Source organism: Lycorma delicatula, chromosome 1 (assembly GCF_047948215.1).
Source record: "Lycorma delicatula isolate Av1 chromosome 1, ASM4794821v1, whole genome shotgun sequence".
Taxonomy (NCBI): Eukaryota; Metazoa; Arthropoda; class Insecta; order Hemiptera; family Fulgoridae; genus Lycorma; species Lycorma delicatula.
Genome location: NC_134455.1, coordinates 222,798,867 through 222,817,624, shown reverse-complemented (window position 1 = coordinate 222,817,624; position 18,758 = coordinate 222,798,867). Strand labels below are relative to the sequence as shown.

The 18,758-nt window shown below is 29.6% G+C and overlaps 1 protein-coding gene across 2 annotated transcripts in view; it reads right to left on the bottom strand.

Moving 5' to 3' along the window:
* Iru (E3 ubiquitin-protein ligase Iruka) overlaps positions 1–18,758 on the bottom strand; it is a 113,339-nt gene that overhangs the window by 27,028 nt on the left and 67,553 nt on the right. For both annotated transcript variants that reach the window (XR_012757402.1, XM_075373263.1), the window contains exon 8: positions 8,533–8,702. Coding sequence is in view for 1 of the 2 variants with exons in the window: in XM_075373263.1 (XP_075229378.1) it covers positions 8,537–8,702 (166 nt within the window). In the remaining variant the exon portion in view is untranslated. The remainder of the gene's footprint in view (positions 1–8,532; positions 8,703–18,758) is intronic.

Sequence of the window (18,758 nt, the reverse complement as noted above, 5' to 3'; positions counted from 1 at the left end):
AGGATCTCCACTCCCCAAGAAAGCACGTCAACTAAATCCAATGTTAAAGAGATGCCCTCTGTTTTTTCGATTTTAATGGAATTATGCATTTTGAATTCTTGCCTCAAGGTGAAGCAGTGAACTATGCGAACTATCAAGGCGTTTTACAATGGTTACATGAAAAAAAAACTGCAAAAAAGAGACCAAAGTTGGGCCAAAGAGACCAAATTGTCATGGTTCCTTCACCATGACAATGCACTCGCACTCGCACACTCAGCTTTGTGCCAAAAATCAGATATTTGTTCTCCCTCAGCCTTGCTACACATGAGACCTGGCTCCTTGTGATTTTTTATTTCCAAAATTAAAATCAGTGATGAAAGGATGTAGTTTTGAAACTATTAATGACATTAAACCAAATTTGTCATGGACCTTAAAGGCCATTTCAAATGAAGCTATCCACAGGACTGCTTCGCTAAGTGGAAACATCGTTGGGAAAAGTGTATAAATAGGATAGGGGAATACTTTCAAGGGACAAGGGACAAGGAACAATAATCAATAAACAATAATAAATTAATAATAAAGATTAAAAACATAAAGTTGTTACTTTCTGAACAGACCTCTTATAATAACTGCACTGATTACATTATTATTTTTGTAAAATTTCATTGTATTCTCCACCTAATACAATAAAATTCCATATTTGATTACCTAATTATAATTAATCAACCTCCCTATCATGTCTATACGGATATAACTTTGGTAAATATCTCAAGAGAAAACAATCTACTTCAACATTCATGGTCCTTAACTTCAGCGTTCTTCTAAGGTTTCTATTAACATTTAAACATATTAAATATGTTCCATGAGATGAGGAGTACAATAATAAAAAAGCTGTCAACAAAGTTGTAATACTTACCTAGCATTAGTTATTTATTCTTATATAGTAGAAAAATAATTATACATGAAAATATAATATTATGTATGATTTATATTTTGGAGTGGGGGTAATTTATGATGATGCTTTATTGTAAAATTATTATCATTATGTTTATATAAAGCAAAAACTTTTTAATTCAAAAAATCTATATATTTTATTTTTTCTGTTCCCCCACCTCTAAAATCAACTTTGAAAAATCTTTTTGATTTTTCTACGTTTACTTTGTTAAATGAAATTCCATTACAAAATGTACTACCAATAAAAAGTTACCTAAGATTTCTTTTTCGGGGAGTGGGAGGTTTTATGATGAAATTTTATTATAATATTATTGCTAAATTTTTTAAGTTAAAATTTTTAACTTAAAACTTTTGATGTCAATAAATCAAAATCTATAAATAAATTTGAAAGATTAACTTTGATCAGCTCACCCACTCCAATTTTGCAACCAAAGTATTTTTTGGAGATCACCTGCACCTACTACTATGTCCAGAAAGATAAAAAAATTTTGGTTAAATAATATACAATAAATTATACTATATGAACAAAATCGAATCACATGGCACAGGAAAAAGCTTAATAAGCTTTTAAATATTAAAAGTGTATCGCAACCAAATGCATATATTAGATAAATTATCATATAAAATATAGAATGCTGAAGGATGTTTTACATTAGTCACTTATAACATTTATAATGATATTAAACAAAACTGCTTATATATTATACAAATTGCATAACAAGGAATTTGTAAATTATTATTTTTATAAGTCGACAAGTAAAAGACTGATGACAGTGCAGAACTTCACAAAAATAGCTGATAATGTTAATGGGGTAGGAATACACCAATCTGTTAATTTGGAAGAATTATTTTCCAACTTTATGGGTCTTATTAGGATAATGAAAAGAAATTTGAAAAATATAGAAAAAAGTTTACAAATGATGTTTATTGCTGCAGCTATACCAGGCGTGAACCAGTGGCTATACCAGTTTTTGCCTCCAGGCTGAATTGAAAAGAAAATCTTTTTCACAGGCCAAACAAAATATTATTATGGAATTTGTGGTACATTTATTTAGATTCATTAAAGAAAAAGTTTGTTCACAAATATAAGTTGAGATGAAGATTACTAAATATTTCTTTGCAAGTTTTTTTTATAAATTTCTGTGTTTTCCATTATTCAATTGCTTATAAAAAAGCTAATTTTGAAACATTTTTTGCGGGCTGCATAAATGCATTACACAGGCCGGATTCTGCCCGCAGGCCATAGGCCATGCATGAGCTATACAAAAAAAAACAACATTATATTTAGTAATAGTGTCAAAAGATTTTCATCTATTACCTCGTGATAGAAGTAAAGACTTGACTGAAAAAGGCCAAGAAAATTAAATATAATATTTTTACGCAACATAATATAGAAGTGCATAATAATGTATTGCAAACAAAATCAGATAACAACAAACTGTCAGGTAATTCAGCATTGCAAATTGTTAGAAATGCTGATTTTGAAAATCAAATGCAAGAGTTGGTACCATAAAAAGAAAGTTATTTTACTTGTGAACTATCAACTTATAAAAGGTCACATGTTCATCTGGTTAGGAGTTGAAAGCAAGATGAAGATAAGATGAAATAAAATCTTAATTTATTTTGTGAAAGGGAGAGGGGATTTAATTAAATATGAGGAGTAATTATAATTAAGAGTAAAGCAAGCTTGTACAAAGATGTTTAGGTGATAAAGATTTATTTATAAAAATTTTGTTCCAACTGTACATACATTTATATCTGATGTGTTAGAAGTTTTCATGTGTTTTCTTATCTCAAGTGATTTAAAGGTTTTAAATTATTTTCAAAATTAAAATCAAACTACTGAGGTTTTTTAATGAATTTGAGGATAAGTTCAAACTTTTCTGAATAAATTACTGCTAAGAAGTGAATTAAAATTATGATGTTTAAAAGACGAGGCCGTAAATAAAACGATGATTGACGATTAAATACTTGTTCAAATTTCTATTTAATAATATTAAAGTGGAGACTGGAAGGTAATAAAAATAAATAAATGTTTAACTTCCTGTATATATTTAAATTATCAAAGATGAAATGATCCAATGTGTTGTTAAATTTTAAGGATGAACCAGTGCGGAGATTTTTAGTTATAAATGACTATTTAGTATTTTATTTGTAGTATTTTTAGTTATAATTTTTAGAATGTAAATGAGTTGAATTAGCTGCTTTAAGTATATGTAATAAACTGTAAGTGAAAACAAAACATATTTATCACAGCAGGTATTTAAGACATATCTGCATTTCCTACTTGGATTGTACATATGGCTGCAGAAATCCTGTTGCAAAAAACTTTGATGAAAGTTAATAACAATAATAACAGCAAAACTACTAATATTTTTTTTTAATTTACATTCACCAGTGATACTTCCAAGAACCAAAATTTGCATATCAAGTGGCTGTACCAATCATTTAAATTCTAAAAAAAAGTAAAAATTCACAAGAAAATATTTACAAACTAATTTCTGTAAGTACATCAAAGCATGTTATGGCCGTTCCTTGCAACAGAAAGCAACTACACTCTCAACAAATTCAAATGAAACATACAGTTACTAACAAACAGTTAAAAAAGAAAATTCCTCTAACCTAGCAAAAGAAATCTTCATCAAATTCCACATCGTCTACGAGACTTCATTTATTAGGACACCCAGCAACTAAAATGTAGATGGTAACACTGTACCCAGAATCAACTTCAGTCACAAAAATTATGATGAGATTCCAGGAGAAATTAAGAAAAATTCCACGATAGAAATGAGTAAGACAGTACATATTTTACTTTCAATGCTTTCAAATGATTGTGCTGAGGAAATTATGAATAAATAAACAAACAGGCATTCTAGTAAAATATTTTTAAAATTCAAGTATTCTCTTATTTTTGTTTGTTCAATTTAGTTTCTAACAAAGGTTTAATTAATATTTTCAAATTAACGCTTGATACACAAAACAGCATTATTTTTTTTCTACATTAGTGATAGTTGTGCACTCAAGTTTCACAATAAATAATGTCAATCTAGTAAATATCATTCAGGAAATAAAGTACAAAAGAATTCACATTTCAACACATATAGAAAAATAAAGTCTATTAACATAGTGAATTTTTATAAATGCACTTAATGCAGAAAAAGAAGACTATATATCTAAATTATCTAGAACATTTAAAAGTAATTAAAATAGGAACTGATATAAAAAATCTAAATGATGCTCTATGATTTAAGTAATTTTCTGACAACATTATGTGCCAGATGGTTTTGTACAATTTTAATAAAAATAAAGAACTGAACAAATTGCAAACAAAGTTTAGCCCTTTTAACTTTATGCCAACAACAGCACAGTCAGCTAGTTGACTTTTTATTTTTGTCTTAATTTATTAAATAAGCCTAAAAAACAATAAATTTTAATTATACATATTAAAGTTAATCGTTTTAAACAAATATTAGGCCATCCACTGATGTCTTCAGTCAGCACCATTAGACTTAATAGAATTTAACTGAGCTATGAGACTTAATTGGCGTCTTAAGAAGCACATCATAGAACTACCATGGAGTCTTTTTTTAGCATATACAATTACTTTTATTTTTTTAAATGGAAATACTTTTTTTATTTTAGACATCAGAAAAAATGTATGCAATATTATAATTTTATAAATTATTCTTAGGAAATGTGTGAAACCATTTGTACCATAAGAAAGAAATGTTTTCTTATGATAAAGGGTGACGGGTTTTCTTGGTTATATGTAAACAGGAGGTATTTTTGCATTTATTAGTTACACTAATAAATAGTATATCCCCCTTCTTCTTTTGGTCAATCTTTTTTTGTTTTCTGTTTTCAAGTATTCAGATATGTCTATTGGGCAGACGGGAGACTATGATGAAATTATTTTGCAGTTATAAGTTTGATGATGTGATTAAAACTTTAAACACAGGTCCAATTATTGGACTGCTGTGAATGAATGGAGTACGTTAAAATTTGTTCTGAAAGATCACAATGTTAAAAGTAAGAAATATACTCAGACTGTAGTATAAGTCTTTCCAGACATCCCAAAATCACTCTGCATAATAAAACAGCTGTTTCACTATAGCCTATAACATTGAGCAGATTAACTGCCTTAGACCAGTGAAAAAAATCCCTTTCGGCATGCCAGAAGGCAGAGGTAGATATCACTGGTGCTAAGTAGGGGATAAAAAAGATTTCCACCTTAAAGTTAAGAAAAACTTCAAATTTACTCAATACACAATGGTTGCATGTGGAAAAAAGTTTCACATCTTTAGCATACAATAAGCCCCGCCCCGTCTTCTTACAATTCCAGAAACATTTTGGTCATCCCTTGCCGTAAGGCTTAATCATATCAAAAACAGCTTCAGACAAAAGTTTTAGTAATGTTTACAAGACTAATGACCACTTTAAAGTGATTCGATACTGTGCGTATTAACGTATCCACAAGAAAGTGAGATAAAAAAAATATATATATACATATATCCCGCATCATCACTTGTATATAAATTATATTAAATAACATATCAACTTTTTTTTTTTTAGAAAGATGGTATATATCTTCTAATTATTTTATTTTTAAGGTTAATTTTAATTTTTAATTCTAATTGACATCATACTTAAATATATGTAATTATTTTATTTAACTGACTTCATGTGTTTAAAAAAAAACTATGTTTTATTACATAATTTTATTTAATTTATATAGAAGTGATGATGCAGGATCCCTCGAAAGTACTGTTGGAATAATGAAAAGAAAAATAAGGTGTCATTTAGTTTACTTTGTAATTCTGTACTTGGGTTGTTCAACTTTTTTTTATTATAAAAATACAATATATATAAATGTATATATAAACTTTTGAGCTTATGATGGTTTTGGTGACTGGGGGGATGTGAAATGCAAAGATATATCAAAATTTTCCAGAAGTCGGAACATAATACCAATTACAATAGGTAGCTTTCTTATGAAATCTACCGAAAAATTGTTGAAGAAGGACTTGATAAAAAGAACTTACAACAGTAAATCTTTGAATATGCCCCTTACATCTTCTCATATTTTCTCTTTCCAAGTACTAGAAATGTGAATTCAAATGGTGAAACATGATCATATCAAAGTAAAATCATACAAGTTTTCTGTAGAAAATGAATGAAATTTTTGTGTTTTATGAAAATAAAACAAATTTTATGAAAATTATATAATTATAATTTAAAAAACAGTAATAAAAATGAAGAAAAAATGTAACAGTAGAATAACCTAATAATTAATTAAATAGATGAAAACAGTACAATTTGTGAATATTAATTAACATTTTTAAAATCTCTTTTAACTTGCAATTGATACATAAATAAAAACATGTATTTACAAGGTAATATTAATTCCCAGCAACTTCATATGATATTTCAAGTTCAATTTTATTCTGAATTTGACTGAAAAATTTTGAAATGAATAAAAACAGAAGACAAATGACAGCACTTACTGCCGCATTTTAATTTATTAATCAAAATATCAGCCTGTTTTATTTATTCATTCTGTTTCTTAAATATTAAACAGAATCCACAATTATTTACTCATTATACGTAAGAGTAGTTAACAACATAGTACAGATCCATAATAATTTTCATCTTTCTCTTCTTCCTTGTTTGTCAATTCTAAAATATCTGACAACAGTTCACTGCTTAGCACAACCTTTAGAAAGTCTTTTACATCAGTAAATGATCAGCAGCATAAATCAACTACAATGCAACTGAAATCTTTTTTCTAGGCCAATCTTTCGCTGTTTCCTTAAATGATACCATTTACTTTGTATTCGGAAATATGTCATCCTTTATTATATATTCACTTATGTTACCTCTTCTGTTCTGACAAAATAAAAACCTTGCAATTTCCATATTACATTTTATTTGTTATCCTTTCTACACACCACAGCTTAAGCAGCAAATAAGTTGAACCTTCCAAATAAGTTTGAATGCTTGATGATAGCATTAAATTCAATCCACTTATAACCATTCCCGCAACCCAAATTTCACATCTATCAGGAACAGTTTAACAAAAAATGGTTTTTATGCTGTTCCCTTTACGTTTTTTGAAGTTCTTTTTAAGGCAGCTTTGACTGACTGATCCTACTTATTAGGTCTCTTTTTTCTTTGATTCATTAACTCATTTAGATTATTTCATTAGCAAAATAAATTAATTCTTGCATATTAACCAACCCATTCAAAGTGACAGCCTTAATTGTATACCAATCAATCTTAACTTACATGACATGTTTAATTAGATGAGGACCTTGGGTGGTTTTCATCTCATAAAGTTTTATGTAATTGTTAGGAGTAGCTTAATAATTACTTGCTTCCAGGGGCAAGTCCTCTTCACTTTCAGCAAGGCAGAAATGTTACATATAACTGCACTAATTTTAATTAATAAAAATCCATATTTAATTCATATAAAATAATTATCAATTTACAATTAAGCAGAATAAATTAGTGTAATGTATAATTTTATACGTATTGTCACCGAATGGCTTTGACGGCACGTGGCACTTACTAACCTACCTTATGGTAGTCCTGAAAAGGGCCGTTTTTGTCGTCAATTAGCTTCAACAGCTCGTTGTAATTATTAACCTTATGGTAGCCCTCAGTGGCAGTTGGTCCCCCACTACAGCATGGCAGTGGCGGCTCCCAGAGCTCCATAGTGCCGGGTTGGTTGTCCTTCACCAACACGGCCAAGGCGTTTCTCCCACACTGGGCTGGCTACTGCTACTGAGTCTGTCGGCCAGGGCAATTGAAGCCCAGCGAGCTGAAGCAGGAAGGTAGCAGCATCCAGTGGCTCCCTCGGTGGGCTGGCCAGACCTGCTGCTCCAGCGGGGATGTTGGCATCTGCCAGACCTCCTGGCAGAGACCTTCTTGTAGTCTTCTTCTTCTTCTTCTTCTTGGTCTTCTCCAGGTGGTGGTTGATGATGAATTGAAAATTCATTCTTGTGCATGCTCTTTTATTGGAACCTGAGAGTGGTGGGGCTATAGTGCTGCTATGGTGGGAGAACTGCACGGTCATCTGCACTGCAGGAGTACATGGCGTACATATACTGCGCACCAGCCCACATCTGAGTTGCTACCGTGTCCGTCCGCCAATTTCAGATAATCATTTTTGGATTGAAAAAGGGCTTGAAATAACATCTCAACATTTCATAACAAATATTATAAATTGATAAGTAAAGTAATTTAGAAATATGTATTCAATTTAGATAAATGTAAAATTATTATACTATCATAAAAGTAAAAAGGATTTGATTAATAAACAAACTAATCATTACCAAAATAAACTTTTAAAATCAGATGAGATATGTAACTGATAAGTAGTGACGGGATATTATCAAAATATGAACTACTCATTAACAATTACAAATGAAAAAGCTTTTACAAGTGATGAAATTATACACTATCACAAAATATTTAACTTAATTTCGTTTTTTATTCTTTACCATTAAAGTGAGATTAGACTTATTCCTCTTACAGATGTTTTTCATTATATTGATCATTTTATTTTATATTTCATTAGTTTATAAGTGTTTAACATACCTAACTAATCGTTAAATTCATAATCCATGTAGTCTTGACCTCTTGAAGATGAGGAAGATGAAGATGAAGTCGTGGAAGATGATGAACTGTTTGAGGCTGTTGATGAATTTGAAGATTGTGACAGATTATTAGAATTAAACAAACGGTTACCAGCAACTGGATCAGCATTCCTAATAAGAAAACAATTGACAAAATAAATATAAGTTGGGGGTAGAAAAAGCAACATTCAAGTGGATAACTTGGAGGTAGTAGTCTATGATTCATCTCTCAACCAAGGAAATTGATTAGTGAATTAGCGGGAAACTACCAAATCTTCAATATTAGAACTCTCTGAACAAATAATTTATTCAATCAATATTTGATTACTTTGATAATGTTCTGGAGGAGTTATACACACTCATCAGATTTTACATACTGGAGAGAAATTTGGCTTAATTACATGGTATATCTACTAATAAACTAGCAATAACTTATCAGATTCATTAAAAAATGTTATCCTAAGGAACACCTGACAAACTATACACTTTGATTAGCCACTTCTTATTTGTAAGGTAATGTTTAAGCTGTTTATTAATGAACTGGTAAGAATATTTAAGTATTGTTGTTAAAAACGTTAATCAATAGTATGTGACTAAAAATATGTTGTTAATATTAACAGGAGACAACTTTCTGGAATGGACACAAGCTATTTGTATTAAAAACAAAAGTAAGACATGAAATTTGCAAAAAAAAATTGATTGTTTTAAGATAGAGTGGTCCTCTTCGTCCTCAAAATGTATTTGGAAAAACACAATTTGCAAATGTCAGCACACCACTGCTGAGGTCATCACTTCACATATCAATTTCTGTCATGTTTTAATAAATTATTCAACACCACTGATGAATAACAAATAAATAACTTGTTTAAATACATTTATTTTCATCTATCTATTACATTTGAAAAAATTATTTTCTGGTTTTAAATGACAATATCAAGCAGTGCAGTGTAGAAATTGCTGTTTTCACAAGGAATACTTTTCTTTAAGTTAAAGGCCAAGGGCAAATGCAAAAAAATGGAGTTTCTTATAATAGAAGGCAAGGGCAAAAGGTATGTAGAAACACAACTTATGGTATGGTTTATAAGACCAAAGTAATAATTTTTTTATATTTTACTATTAATTATGGATTGCTTAACCTTAGTAATAAACAAATATAAGTAACATTATCAATATCTACTCTGTTTCAACAGAATAAATGGTTTAGAATAAATTAATATTTGATTTGACAGAGCTTATAGATTAGAGAAGTAATTACAAAAGACAAAAAGTGGAAAAATTATGATGTATGCAGTAAAGTTCATTTTTTAGCATTACTGGTTTTGATAATTTCCTACTTGTATCAGTTTAGCCAATCCTATCAAAAGGTTCTTCAGAACCATGTTTAAAATCTCCAAGTTGTAACAACATTTTTTCTCTCATATAGCATCACTTTACCCTAATGAAAAAAGATGTAAGAGCTTATTTTATTTTTCTTAATAATTTGAATTATTTTATTTCCAGGAAGGAAAACTGAAAACTATAAGAAACTGAAAATAACAATAACAAATTGCACTTCCACAAAGTGTAATAAATATAATGTTTGTCTTATTTATATATATGGCTTAGCGAGGGTATATGCTGCATGCATAATAATGGCAGTTGCAATATTTTTGCTGTTTGTTTCACGTTTATTATTCGTCATTAATAAACAAACAAATGTCAGTAGTCATTGGCAAACAGAACATAGAAAATAATTTTACTGCTAGTAGAAAAGGTACACGTGGTATATGGCTTTCTTTTTAGGCCAAGTTACATATATTTGTTAATATATATACAAAACATATGTTTCTTACAATATTATTTCATGATTTTGAATTTGTATAACTAACTTACAGCCAGGATTGTAAAAAGTATGAAAATCTGTTAACAGCATTCTTAATAAGAAAACCGAGTTAGTATAAACTCGGTTTAAGATATCACAAGTAACAGTAATAATTTCCAATTATGCTTTGTAATAAAGTACTTATATGTAGGCAGGAATTCCCTTTACAATAGATCCAGCTTAAATAGGCTCTATTGCTGCCAATTCTCAACGCTCACTGCTGTTGGAAAAGGTGGGGATCGTCCAGTGTGTTCATTCATGGTGGGATGGCCTTAGTCACAGTTGAATATGGAATGATGGTGAATACAAGTGTGTTCATTGTCGAAGAGCATTTGTTAGCTTGTGTGTGGATCCACAAACATCCGCACACTGGTAAAACATTGTAGAACATTATGAATGACTGTGTTGTACATTCTGGAAAATCATCACAATTACAACAAATGCTACTGACACGGGATAAAAAGTGTTGCAACAGGAACTGTTCTTGATGTGCACGCCACACAATGGGAGGCAAAGCACTCAAGCTGAGGCGTTTGTTGCTGTGGAGATATCAATTTCAACGATCACCGATGAAATAAACACACAAACATTCTGCAGCGTTAGGCAATCCAAGATCAAAATGCAAAACCATATGCAGAAGGACTCTAAAGTTAAATGTTTTCATCCAGCCAGTTAATGAGATGGAGCAACAACCTTGAACACATTGATCGCGCACATCAAACACATTGTTTATTACAAGTCAGTTATTGCTTGAACACTTTCTGAGAGCAAACAATAAAAAGAACATCATATTCTCAGACGAATGTGCGATTTATCAAAGCTCTCATAACTGTAATTTTTTTCTGGGTGAAAGACAATCCTTACTTTTTTGAGGAAATTTAACACTATCTGTCCAATGATATGATTTGGGCTAGGATGATAGCTTTTTTGATCGCACAGTTATCAACATAGTTATCTGAGAATGACTGACGAGTGGTTGCTTCTAGAATGGCAAAAGTGATCATTATGTTTCAGCAAGATGGTGCTCCACAACATTTTGCTTTTAATTGTCTGCAGATGCATCAATGAAATTTTTCTGGATCAGACATGGTCAGAAGAGCTACCAGCGCCAATGCCTTAGCCAGCAAGAAGCCCTGACCTCACTACACCTGACAATGAACTCTGCGGTTTTGTAATAGAAGAGATCCAAAATGCAGATACATCAATTAGCAGATAAATCAACAAAAAGCAGCTCCAAGATACTGTTCAGTCAGCATTTGAAATGATCCCCTCTGACGTACTGTAGCAGATGAACAAACATGGAAATGGATACAGACATGTTTTGATCATGGTGGAACCCACAGACATTTTAGACCCATAGAAAGTAAGCTACACCTATCATAATAGTTTCGTAACTAGTGTTAAGTGACTTACCACCCAGCTGTACAAAGATAAAATAAAAAAATAAATAACACAGAATAATGTTGTTCTTATAAATTCATTTCCTTGTCTAAGAAACCCAATCATTATTTTTGCCGAGTTAAATTTTTTACACATCACAGTTCAATAAATTAAAAAATTATAACCTACTTTATATATAACATTAAGAATAATCTTAACCTTGAATAAATCAGATATCATTCACAAGTGTCATTCAGAAGAAAAAAAACATTGTTCCAGAATTAATGTATATTTAACCACATTATGGAATAGTATATCAGATTTGTGGGTTAATGATTAATTGGTAATGTACTTTTCAATTCCAACCACAACCTAGTTGAAGGACATTAATAATCATCAACAATTTTTCATAGCATTCAACAATTTCATTAGAAACAAAAAAATACTTTAATTTCACAATTACATATTTAAAAAAATAACCATCATACTTTTTTTTATAAAATGCTAAGTTAAACAGCTAACTTCAGAGATTTAGCATTTATATTACATTGTTTTTTAAGAGCATCATAATTTCAGGCAAAATAATATTATACACCACTAATACCATTAAGAATGATTTCACAGAAAAGTTGACAGGTAATTTTTTTTATTATTTTACTGAAATTAATATTTTTAAGATTCATATTATTCCTCGGTATTGTTAAATTATATTTTAATTCTATTAATAAACCACCTAGTACAGAACATTTAGATAAGACATACCTTACCTTAATTTTTCATGTAAATACCTTCGCAGGATCCAGTATCCTCAGTAATGATTGAAATAATTATGTTATTGCATAATAAAAATTAAAAATAAACATACTAAAATAATGAGAATTGTGTATTAATTTACACAAGTGCTGCTATATGTTGCTCTTTTTATAAGACCGTCCTCCCTCAACCATTGTCTGATGGTTTATCAAATTGAAATTATGTTTGAATTTATATATATAATACTTACCTAATATATTTAACTTTATGCAGTCTTTATTAATTTCTAAATTTGTAACATCAAAATAGAATGTTTATTGTTTACTAATTTACTCTCAAAATCCTGTAAATACATTTCTGGCATGATTACTGATTTTATGACATAAAATATCTTACCTATGGGATTTCCACTATCAACAATTATGTCAGAAATATATTTACAGGATTTTGCAAGGTAATGAATATACAGTATCACTCATACATATAGAATTTTAATATGGACACTGTATGTTTATATCCTCATTATAAACCCAGAAATAAACAATGAACATTTATTAACATAAACAATTTCTTATAATGAAAATTTAAAATTCAAATATATTAGAAAAATATTACACATACATAAATACAAACAAAATTTCAATTTGACAAACCATTAGACAGTGTTTGAGGTAGACGGTCTTACAAAAACACCAACAGACAGCAGCACTCGTGAAAATTAATAAACAATTTTATTTTAGTACTTTCATTTTTAATTTTTACGAGGGCGAATCAAATATAAACCGGAAATTTTGTTGCCGTTGACGCATGACTAATGGAGAGGAGTGTGGCTTCTCAGTGTTGTACATAGGGATGTGCAAAGATCTCGCTCTCAAAAAGCCAGCTCACTACATTTTTCTAATCGGTATCACAATGTTAGAGCAAGAGATATCATTGATATATTGTGCAACATATTATTATTACATTTTTCACAGCAGAGGGTGTTGAAACCATCCAAAATTTTAAAAAGACTTCAGGCACAGTTCAGAGACAACACACTTAAAAAGACTCAAGTGTATGATTGGCATAAGCAGTTTTTACAAGGACAAGAACTAGTTAAAAAATGAAGATCACCAATGTCATCCAAGGACAAGTGTTACTGCTGAAAACGTTCTCATGATTCATCGGCCCCATACCATGGCTCACACGAGAAAAAATTGCATTCTTATTCTGGACTACACTGCAGCATCCTCCACAGTCCACACAGACTTATCACCTGGCGATTATCACTTGTTTGGGGTACTAAAAGAAGCAATAGGAGGACGGAAACTTGAAGATGATGCTTCTGTTGAAGCGTTAATGTGGAATTGGTTGACATCACACCCACCCTCATTTTACGATAGTGGGATCAAAAAGCAACCTATCCGCTGGGAAAAATCTATTTCCAAAAGAGGTAATTATGTAGAAAAATAATATTGTATGTATTTTATTTTATCTTTCAATAAATTATGAAACAAAAATTCCAGTTTACATTTGATTCACTCTTGTATTATGCAATAACAGAATTATTGTAATCATGACTGAGGATGCCGGATCCAGCAAAAGTACTTTCATCAAAAATTAATATAATAAGGTATCTCAATATGTGGTTTATTTAATAGAATTAAATGATAACATGTAGCTGCTATAACAGATCAATCACTTATAGGCAACATATGAACATATTTATAAGCATATAAACTTATAAGCACTTATAAGCACATAAACTTATAGCACTTATAAGCATATGAACATTTTTATGCTGAGATTTCTACCCTCTATTTTATATAGATCTAAATAAATTAACACATGATAAAATGAAACTCTTTTATTTTAATTTTCTGCCAACTAAAAGGTTAGGCAAATAAAGTAATGGGAACATTAGATGTTTGTGTAGATAAGAAAAACTCACATTACTTTATCTTTACGATAATATAAAATTAATTCTCTTCCAAGTTTATTCCAAAAAGAGTAAATTAATCTGCAATTTAAATCTAGCAATTCTTTTAAACAATCCTTTCTTTAAAAATTTTAGGGCTAGATTTGTAAATTAGCTTGTGATGAAAAGGTTGCAACATTAAATTACCACCCTGGCTTATGTGAATTTGCAGTGGTGTAGTATTAATTTGCTGTACTAATACTCAATCAAACAGATAACGAACCTAACCAATCTTAACATAGCATCAATCATTTACCCATGTGTTCTTTCTTTTCCTGATTAGATTTAGTATTATATTTTGCAGAATTTGTTATGAGATTAATTCTATTCAAAATATAAACTATTTAGGAGTCTCCTCCCTTTTAACACTTTTGTGAAATGAGGTGCTCAACAAAAAAAATTTCATGGGCTTTTTTTAGTTATTAATAATTTTACTGTGTTAATGGAAAGTATATTTATAAATTAATCTTTTTCACAGAGTTTATATTCGTTAGGGTTTAATTTTGTAATTATCTTTTGCAAGTAATAAAACTAATTAAATTTTATCATAATGACATATTTAGATAGCTACCAGTTGCCTTGGCAATGATGTATATATATATATATATATATATATATATATAAAAATTAAGGCAAAATTAAGTCTTGTAAAGCAAACAGAAAACAAGTTTCTTCATGTGTCAAGTGCTGAAGTCAACTGATGTCATCTCAGTGCAGACAACAGAAATAATATGAAAATATTAAAATATAAGAATATGTTACAGAATTTAATCTATCAATAAAGCCTACAGGATATTTTATTCAACTTACAAAGCTTCTTTTTAACCCTTTCTTCATCTAACTGATGCAAGTTGTAATTAATTGGTCACTCAATTATTGAAAACACAACTCATATATCACAACTAATGGATGTTTGAAAAACATTGTGTGATTTATGTGTTCTAATAATAAAACTAGATTTTTTTAAGGCAATAAATATGATCTTTTAAAATATATTTATTTACCTTAGAGTGTAAATATTGATTATTCATTACCATGATAAAGAATGACTTTTGTTTTTTATGAAATGTTTGCTGATAGCACTAACCATAAATTATAATTATTATGATTATCATGACAGATGAATTATCATATTATGAAAATTACAATTATGAAAAATTATTCATAGTAATATATAAATAATTATTATTTTTATTATCATGATTCAGGGATAGAAAATAACCATAGGTAACTAAATAGGTAAGGTAACTAAATTGCAGTATTCCATAACAAAAATTCTTTGTAAAATCACATAAGAAAAACAATTAGAATATATGTAAAGCTCTATACCTTTTGCATTTCATTTATTAAGAATGATATTAATGCAGTTTTTGGCATTTTTACTTTTTTCACAATATTCCACTACTGTAATTTAAATATACTACAAAAACATATATAAATGTTTACATAAAATATCTTCTCTCTCTCTCTCTCTGTGTGTGTATGTGTGTGTGTGCGTGTATGTCTATATATGCTCACATGCGCGCTTACATATGCACTCACAGAATAGATTATATTCTGCTATAATTTACTTGTGTCAACAAATTCATTAATACTACGCAAAAACCAAAATAATACTTTTTTGTAATTGACAATATGACATTCATTTCATACTTTATCATTCAGTATATTTTTATATTCATTATTATATGTATAAATATCTCGTATATGTATATTTTTATATTACAATTTGTAATTGTTGGTTAATGAAATAAAATATTAAAAATCTAATAAAAATTATGAACTTATATTTTTTTGCATGAAAACAAATAATCAATACAAGTTTTGTATACAAAATTATGAATAATTATTAATTCTTCAGCGATTTTTCAGTTTTCAAGCAGAAAATACTTTGGAGGAAATGAAATTTATCAGGTAATGTGATTTATTTCATAAATTCTGACACAGCTCGTAAGCAGCAATTGTATATATGACCATATGTGATTCATTCAACACATAAGGAAAATGACATGAAAAAAAACCTACATCTATCAGAAATAATGCAAAAACAGAACTGCTTTATAATATAAATAAGGTAAATTTTTTTTTTCCATTTTCATAAAACCAAAATTGGCGTTTATAGACCTAGAAAAGGCATCAATAACGTAGACTGGAATAAAATGTTCAGCATTTTAAAAAAATTAGGGTTCAAATACAGAGATAGAAGAACAATTGCTAACATGTACAGGAACCAAACAGCAACAGTAACAATTGAAGAACATAAGAAAGAAGCCGTAATAAGAAAGTGAGTCTGACAAGGATGTTCCCTATCTCCATTACTTTTTAATCTTTACATGGAACTAGCAGTTAATGATGTTAAAGAACAATTTAGATTCGGAGTAACAGTACAAGGTGAAAAGATAAAGACGCTATGATTTGCTGATGATATAGTAATTCTAGCAGAGAGTAAAAAGGATTTAGAAGAAACAATGAACGGCATAGATGAAGTCCTACGCAAGAACTATCGCATGAAAATAAACAAGAACAAAACAAAAGTAATCAAATGTAGTAGAAATAACAAAGATGGACCACTGAAGGTGAAAATAGGAGGAGAAAAGATTATGGAGGTAGAATAATTTTGTTATTTGGGAAGTAGAATTACTAAAGATGGACGAAGCAGGAGCGATATAAAATGCCGAATTGCACAAGCTAAACTAGCCTTCAGTAAGAAATATAATTTGTTTACATCAAAATTTAATTTAAATGTCAGGAAAAGATTTTTGAAAGTGTATGTTTGGAGTGTCGCTTTATATGGAAGTGAAACTTGGACAATCGGAGTATCTGAGAAGAAAAGATTAGAAGCTTCTGAAATGTGGTGCTGTAGGAGAATGTTAAAAATCAGATGGGTGGATAAAGTGACAAATGAAGAGGTATTGCGGCAAATAGATGAAGAAAGAAGCATTTGGAAAAATATAGTTAAAAGAAGAGACAGACTTATAGGCCACATACTAAGGCATCCTGGAATAGTCGCTTTAATATTGGAAGGACAGGTAGAAGGAAAAAATTGTGTAGGCAGGCCACGTTTGGAATATGTAAAACAAATTGTTAGGGATGTAGGGTGTGGAGGGTATACTGAAATGAAACGACTAGCACTAGATAGGGAATCTTGGAGAGCTGCATCAAACCAGTCAAATGACTGAAGAGAAAAAAAAACCAAAATGACAGCTGATAACAAGCAATATATTTACAAAATGCATATGAAATAAAGTGCAAGTTTGGTAATTAATTAAGAAAAGGCAAAGTAAGCAGTCTTGCAAAGCAAATATGATTAAAAAACAAATTTCTTTAACCTTTTCCCATCACAATGATTCGCGGTTGATAGCGCTCCGCGAAAATATGTTTGTATCTGATTGCCTCCCTTCATAGTCTTATGCTACCCTCTTGTGAAAAAAATTTCAAAAAATTACAGAATATTAAAGAGATTTAACAGATTCTGACAAAAAACCATTACGATTGGATATTTTTTATGCCTGTAACAACAAAAAAATTGAAACAGTACAAAAATTACGATAATTTAATTGCAGAATTTTTTTGTGCATTTCAACCGTGTTTTTTATTAGCAAAATTTTTTTTTTTGTTTGTGTTTATGAAACATAAGTTTGCTGATTTTAAAAATAATACTTTAAAGCAAATCTGTTGAAAATCGGGCAAAATATGATGAAAAACCAGTGAAATCACAGATTAGTAACATATGTTAGCTAAGTGAAAGTAGATTCAGAAAACTAAGTTTTATAAAAATCCCCACCGCTCAAAAGGCTATTCAGATTGACAAAAAACCATTTTTACTGTATACTGTTATTCATTACGAATCGATGTGTGTTACATGTTTACCGATATCATTTGTCAGAAAAGATATTTATAGACCTCAAGTAAAAGTGACGTATTTATGACCACAAATTCCTTCTTTTTTTGTGTGCCATATATCATAATTTATTATGTGTTTCAATACATCCATATGTTGCTAGTAAGATAAGCTATTTTTGTAAATAATAAATAAATCCGTAATCCTCATAGCAATTATAATACACAAGTCTCACACACACACACACACACACACACAAAAGCACATTTCTGAGAAAAAAATGGTCATATTCTTTCTAGTCTAAATAAAACATTTTACATCGTATAAACGTCGTTCAAAAATTGTGTAATACAGCTGATTCCTTTGTGAATATAAAAAAAAATAACCGACTTAGAT